Genomic DNA, 7,500 nt, shown 5'->3' on the forward strand with positions numbered 1-7,500 from the left:
ATATATATATATTGTCTCCGTATTCTTTCTGTTGAAGAGCGTAGCTCGAAACGTCAAAGACTTTCCGTATTCCCGAGCGTCATACTAATATATACTTTTGTTATTTACACCACCTGTCCTCGTCAGTTGTTATTATTTGTATATTCTCCCATATATATATATATATACATTCTGCCTGCTAAATGACCGAATTTCACTCGACTTTTGATATTCACACATTCACTACAATATAATCGAAATAATGTTTGTATAATTTAGCCTGTCGATGTATATTGGTTTATATTTTCAGCCTTTTATTTAATACGCATTTCTGTTAGTATAATATACATTTCTGTAACATAATGCATAGGTATGTTACTAAATGAACTGATGTTATTTCCTATATGGTTCCGTTGTGGTTTAATATAATTCAACTGTTTTATGTGCTGTAAGTTTTATATACATTTGATATATAGTTAAAAATAGAACTATACAAAAATATCTATATCATGGTTATTTCATATATGGTTATTATTTAATATATAGTTGCGTTGTCATTTCATATATAGCTGTGTAGTCATTTCACTTATAGCAGTGTTGTTACATAATATCTAATTGTTATATAAGGTATTATTGTTGCTTAGTATTATAGCTCTATTGTTTTTTTCTTAATAAATATAATTGTTACTAAGATAGCGAAATGGCACACCGGACAAAATGCTTAGCGGCATTTCATCCGTATTTATGTTCTGAGTTCAAATTCCACCGAGGTCGACCTTGCCTTTCATCCTTTCGGGGTCGATAAAGTAAGTACCCGTTTAACACTGTGATCAATGTAATCAGCTTACCCTCCACCCGAAATGGCCGGCCTTGTGCCAAAAATTTGAAACCGAATACAATTGTTATTAAGGCGGTGAAGTGGTAGAATCATTAGCACGCCGGACAAAACACTTAGCGGCATTTCGTGCATCTCTACGTTCTGGGTTCAAACTCCACCGAGGTCGACTTTACATTTCATTCTCTCAGGGTCGATAAAATAAATAAATACCGGTTGCGTACTGGAATCGATGCAATCGACTTAACCCTTGTACCAAATTTGAAAGCAATATATAATTGTTACTTATATAATTGTATTTCATTGTGTTGTTACTTGATATGTATTGTTCTGGTATTTAGCATAATTAAAATTTACTGTTTAAGTCTGTAATTTAATATAATTTAATTCTGCTATTTCATATGTTATTCTGTTATTAATACATAATATTTCAAATGAAAATATTTCTTTGTCTTAGCATTAAACTATATTTTCCTTTTCTTTTTTTTTTATATCATTGCAGATTTACATTTAAAGAACGAAAGCTAACAAGAAAAGCAAAGAAAAACGAACGAAATTCCAATGTCAGTTTGAAAATTTCAATGCGGACAATTTCTTCTTTATAATTGCAATTTAGTTTTGAACGTTATGAGCCATGCAATCAAACACACTTCAACCAAGATATCCAACCACAAACGGACCGAGTCTAAGCATGGTGCCAACACTGTTCGGAGACCAAAACTACTACCGACATGGAGCGTATGCTGGTATGCCTATGGGTGGCATGGCGATGTATGGTCACGATCAATACGGGACAATGAGTCGAGGGCCTTCTATATACGCCAGCCCTTATGCGCCGGCTCACCATGGTGCCAAAGATATGGTGAAACCGCCCTATAGTTATATAGCCCTAATAGCTATGGCCATTAAAAGCCAACCCGATAAGAAAATAACGCTGAATGGAATTTACCAGTTTATTATGGAACGCTTCCCATTCTACCGTGAAAACAAACAGGGCTGGCAGAACAGTATTCGTCATAATTTGTCCCTCAATGAATGTTTTATAAAAGTAGCACGGGATGATAAAAAGCCGGGCAAAGGGAGCTATTGGACTCTCGACCCAGACAGTTATAATATGTTTGATAATGGAAGCTACTTACGCAGGAGAAAACGATTTAAAAAGAAAGACGCCATCAAAGAACGCGAAGAACGTGAAAAGCAACTGGCCATAGAACTGCAGAAGGAACGCGACAAAACTTCTTCTTCTTTGATGATCGGAAATTCCGGTGTCGGTGCCGGTCCAGCTGGAGGCGTAACCAGTGTTGGTGTTACTGGGCACAGTGGTACCGGTGACGATCCATCGGAGGTCAACTGTGCCGAATCTCAAAACTCGTCTTTGAACGAAAGTTCTTCCCCAGATCATCATTCACAACCGCACCACGATCATCATCCACATGGCCAACACAACAGCAGCCACCATCATCACCACCACCATCATCACCATAGCCAACAACAACAACAACAACAACAACAACAACAGCAACAGCACCATCAACAACAGAACCATCATCAACATCATCATCATCACAGCGGTAACAGTAACAATAGTAGTAGCAATGGTAACAGCGGAAGTAATAATAACACCGGCAGTAGCAGTAGCAACAGTAACAACAATAGTAGTAGTAGTAGTAGCAAACGTGTGGCATCAAATGAAAATAACCACAGTGCAGGTAATGAAGATCGGAAGACAACACCGAACGCATCACCTCCAGGTTCTGGAGGTGCGAGTTCTTTGGCAGGAAATACTAACGTTATATGCAACGGTACGGTAACAGGCGGTGGCGCTGTTGATGTAGCTTCTACCACGTCAATGACTACGCCTAAATTAGAACCTATGGATTCACCACGCAATGATTGTGGTTTGGTTGTGTCGTCGTCTCGCTTGCATTCGAACCCCAACACTTTACCTATCCCAACCGATCCTATCAATATGGAGATCACAACGTCAAGCAGTTTCTCTGTAGAAAACCTAATGACTGTTCCCCACACAACCTCTTGTGATATGTCCTCCGCTGCTGCAGTTGCTGCGGCTGCAGCAGCTGCTGCCGCCTCGTCCAATTACGTCAACAGCCGACCTCCACCCTTGGTGTCCCCTCAGATATTACCGTATGCATCGTCACGGTCTTCAACGGGATCCAGTTCAGCCACAGCGGCAGACATTTACCGAAATACCTCGTGTTCCCAAACGGCGGCAGCGGCGGCCGCAGCGGCAGCAGCAGCAGCAGCGGCGGCGGCTAACAGCGGTTACAATTACCATTGCAGTGGTCAGTCTGTGTTTTCACCCAACGGTGGTCAGTCAATGAACATTGCAACGGGACAATCTGTAAGCGATCACGATTTGATGAACCCGTCAATCCCCCACACGTCGGCCCTCACACAAACTGCCAACGGGCTTACACACAGTATGTTCTCCAATACCCAATCATACGCCAGAGCGAATTCGTGGTACGTACCCCCACCGTCTGAACTGAATCACCACAGCTCGGATTTTACGACGTCCCCCTTTGGAAACATGAGAGACATGTTCGAATCACAACGCCTTCTATCTGCCTCGCAGAGTCAGAACCAATCTGCCACGGCAGCGAGCTGCCAGCTCGCAGCTGCATTCCGAACCCCCTATAAAACGCCGACACCCTATACCTACGACTGCGGGGGAAAATTTTAAAGGTAAAAAAAATACACAAAAGAAAAAAATACTTGGTTGCTTGTGTGAGTAAATGAATTTCAAGATATATATACATATAAATAATATATATATATATGTGTGTGTATATATATATATATATATATATATGTGTGTGTGTGTGTATAAACGTATGTATATATGTATATATATATATATATATATTTATATATGTGTATATATATATATATATATATATATGCGTATATGTAGATATATGTATATGTATATATGCATACGTATGTGTATATATATATAAATTTGCATGTATATATTTATATGTATATATGTTTATACGTGTGTATATATACGTATATATATATATATATATATATATATATATGATATATACAAGTATATATATATGTATATATGTTTATGTGTGTATATATATATATTTGCGTTTATGTGTATATATTTATATGTGTATATATATATATATATATATTTGTGTGGCTGTATGTATATAAATATATGTGCGTGCGTGTGTGTATGTGTGTGTAAAAAAAAATTTAATAATGTACATTAGAGAGTTAGCTAGAATGAAAATATGTATGGAAAGGATGTGATTGAGAAAAATAAAAAGATGGTGGAACGTAAGTAAGATTTAAAAAGAAAAAAGAAGTAAGTAAAAAAAAAAAACAGTTAAAAGACGAAGCGAGATTTGAGCATGAAAGACAGACAGCTAAATACGACACACAAAATGCAAGAGGAAAACATTAAAAATTTTAAAAATTAAAGATTATAAGAACGATAAACACTGGATTATATTATAGTAAATATATATATATATGTATATATGTAATATATATGTATGTATATATATACGTACTATATATATATACATATATGTTCTATATATGTACTATGTATAGATATGTACTACATATATATATATAGTATATATATATGTTTTAAAGACACCATATTACGAAGGGAAAAACAAAACGAAACAACTAAAACAAAAAAAAGAAACAAAACAGAAACGGTTATATATGCTCGTTTATCAAGTTTCATTGTCTTTGTTGGTTAAAAAATTGATAAAAACATGATAAACAAACAAACAAATTTGTTGTTCCAGCGTTTTATTCTTTGTTCAGCAAACAGCACACTTCTTGCATAGAGAGAATGCGGAAAAATGAAAGAACAGAGTGAAAGAGAGAGCGGGGAGAGGGAGAGAGAGATAGAGAGAGAGAGAGAGAGAGAGAGAGAGAGAGAGAGAGAGAGAAGGAAGAGTAAGGTGAGGTGAAAGACCACGTGAAAATCACTACCATTTTCATCATCGTTGTTATTATGTTCAACAAGTGTTGAAAGTGAAAGTAGAGAGTTAAATTCTGTTTTAGTAATTATCACTTCCGAATGTTTTTACTTTTTTTATCTTCTAAACTTGTTTCAGCCACCGGTCTGAGGCCATGCTGGAGCATTACCTTGAATGAGTTTAGACGAATAAATCGGCCCCAGTACTACTTATATATATATACATTTTAAAGTTGTGTACATACATCACCTGCACATACACGTGCAAGCGCCCACAAACATACGCAAGCACATGCCCGCGCACGCGTACACACACACACACACACACACACACAATATATATATATATATATATATGTATGTATAAACATACATACATACATACACATACATCACGGAAGCAGCATAACACTTTAAAAAAATACGTAGAAAAGCCCAAACGTACACACGCACATATTCTCTCGTTCTCTCTCTCTCTCTCTCTCATACGCAGACACACACACTCACACACATACACGCGCGCATACACGCCCATGTCAATTTGATACCCTGTGAAAGCATATCAGTGCTCATCATTATCACAGACATCATTAACATCATATTCATTGTTGTGCATGTGTGTATATGCGTGTCTGTGAGTGTGTGTGTTTGTGTGAATGTTATGTGTGTCTGTGAGTGTATGTGTGTGTGCGCGTGTGAGTGCATGTGCGAGTGTATGTGTTTCTATTTGTGTGTGAGAGAGAGAGAGAGAGTGTGTGTGTGTATGTGTGTGCGTGTTTGTGTGTGTAAGTTTTAATATTCTTCTTTTTGACCCTGTGTAATTACGACCGTTAAAATATTAATTATTGCTCATCATTTTTCTTATTTATACTTATTTTTGTTGTTGCTATTACAATTATTATTTATGCTTATTGTTTATGTTTGTCCTTGCTCTTGAACTATTATTATTATTATTATTATTATTATTAAGGCGGCGAGCTGGCAGAATCGTTAGCATGCTGGACGAAATGCTTAGCGGCATTTCGTCCGTTCTTACATTCTGAGTTCAAATTCCGCTGTGGTCATCTTTGACTTTTGATCCTTTCAGGGTCAATAAGTTAAATACCAGTGAAGCACAAGGGTTGGATATAATGTACTAGACCCCACCCACAAATTTCAGGTCTTGTGACTATAGTAACAAAATTATTATTATTTCATTGTTGTTGTTGTTAACGTGACACGCTGGCAGAAACATTAGCACGCCGGGCGAAATGCTTAGCGGTATTTCGTCTGCCGTTACGTTCTGAGTTCAAATTCCGCCGAGGTCGACTTTGCCTTTCATTCTTTCGGGGTCGATAAATTAAGTACCAGTTACGCACTGGGGTCGATGTAATCAACTTAATCCCTTTGTCTGTCCATGTTTATTCCCTCTATGTTTAGCCCCTTGTAGGCAATAAAGAAATAAGAAACGTTAGCACACCGGGCGAAATGCTTAGCGGTATTTCGTCTGCCGTTACGTTCTGAGTTCAAATTCCGCTGAGGTCGACTTTGCCTTTCATCCTTTCGGGGGTCGATAAATTAAGTACAAGTTACGCACTGGGGTCGATGTAATCGATTTAAACATAAGAGCCCAGGTTCAAAATTTCCACAAGACACCTGATGAAAGCTGGAAGGTACATCAGCCGAAACGTTGTATTAACAATAAACAAGATGAGGACAAATATCCGTCAATTGTAAATAATGTACATAATTCCTCATCTCTTAAATATAGAACTGAATCAAAAATATGTTGAAATCCTTTGTGTATTGTAGAAGTAGAAGTAATTTATTGCACGTAAATTTTACCAATAAAACCTTATATGGACCCCGATTGAGAACCATTGCGTTAGCGTTAGATGAAAGGCCTTCTTCTTGCAGCATGTGTTCCCGATCCTTACGATTTAAGTTCAAATCCGGTCGAGGTCAAATTTACCTTTCATCTTTTTGGAGTCGATGAAATAAAGTACGAGTCAAGAACTCGAGTCAGTTTTGCCAGCTAAGAAACCCAATGGAATTTTTGTCCTTACCCCATAAGGCGCTGGGATTTGCACTTACATAGCATGGACTGCTGAGCACATTTTATGAAAATGAGACTACCATGCACACATAAAAAACAAAAGAAATAGTTAAAATATCTTCTTAGTATATAATGGTGGCAAGTTTTACATCATCTGAAAAGTCATTAGTTGAACTATTAGTCCTCTTGCATTCTGGGGGTATCGGAGCGTTTGGGTGACATTAGACCCCAACAAACGCCCATAAATTAAATGCATCTATCTGGGCCAAGATCGTGGCCTGTCGACTTGTGCCTCACGGCCACGGTAGTGGCCTGTCGACCTGTTTCCCGACGGCTACGATCGTGGCCCGTCGCGCTTTATGTGTTAAACTTATTATGTTAGATGAGATCAGTTATACGGATCAATGATTTGGCAGGAACGTTAGTGCGTCGTACAAAATGCCTGGCGCTAATTTTTTTTTTTTTTTGAAGCTCTTTGCATCCATAGCCAGAAGTTAAATTTATAGTCTGTTGCAATCAGCTCTGCCTTTCATCAACTCCCCCTCCCGAACTCGATAACATAGAGTACTAGTAACGTTATCGACTAAACACTTTTCTCCTCAATTTACTAGAAATAAGTAATATAATATATTATTATTATACAAGAGAAACTACTTAATATAAGGGGCGGCA

General features: G+C 37.5%; 1 protein-coding gene across 1 annotated transcript in view; it reads left to right on the forward strand.

The window, feature by feature from the left end:
- LOC106880562 (uncharacterized) overlaps positions 1-3,653 on the forward strand; it is a 55,888-nt gene extending 52,235 nt beyond the window's left edge. Inside the window, exon 3 of the mRNA XM_089338022.1 lies at positions 1,317-3,653. Within this exon, the coding sequence (XP_089194148.1) occupies positions 1,449-3,518 (2,070 nt within the window). The 5' untranslated portion in view covers positions 1,317-1,448 and the 3' untranslated portion in view covers positions 3,519-3,653. The remainder of the gene's footprint in view (positions 1-1,316) is intronic.
- Positions 3,654-7,500: the final 3,847 nt, after the last annotated feature.

The sequence above is a fragment of the Octopus bimaculoides genome, chromosome 20 (assembly GCF_046866305.1).
Source record: "Octopus bimaculoides isolate indiv1 chromosome 20, ASM4686630v1, whole genome shotgun sequence".
NCBI classification, from domain to species: domain Eukaryota; kingdom Metazoa; phylum Mollusca; class Cephalopoda; order Octopoda; family Octopodidae; genus Octopus; species Octopus bimaculoides.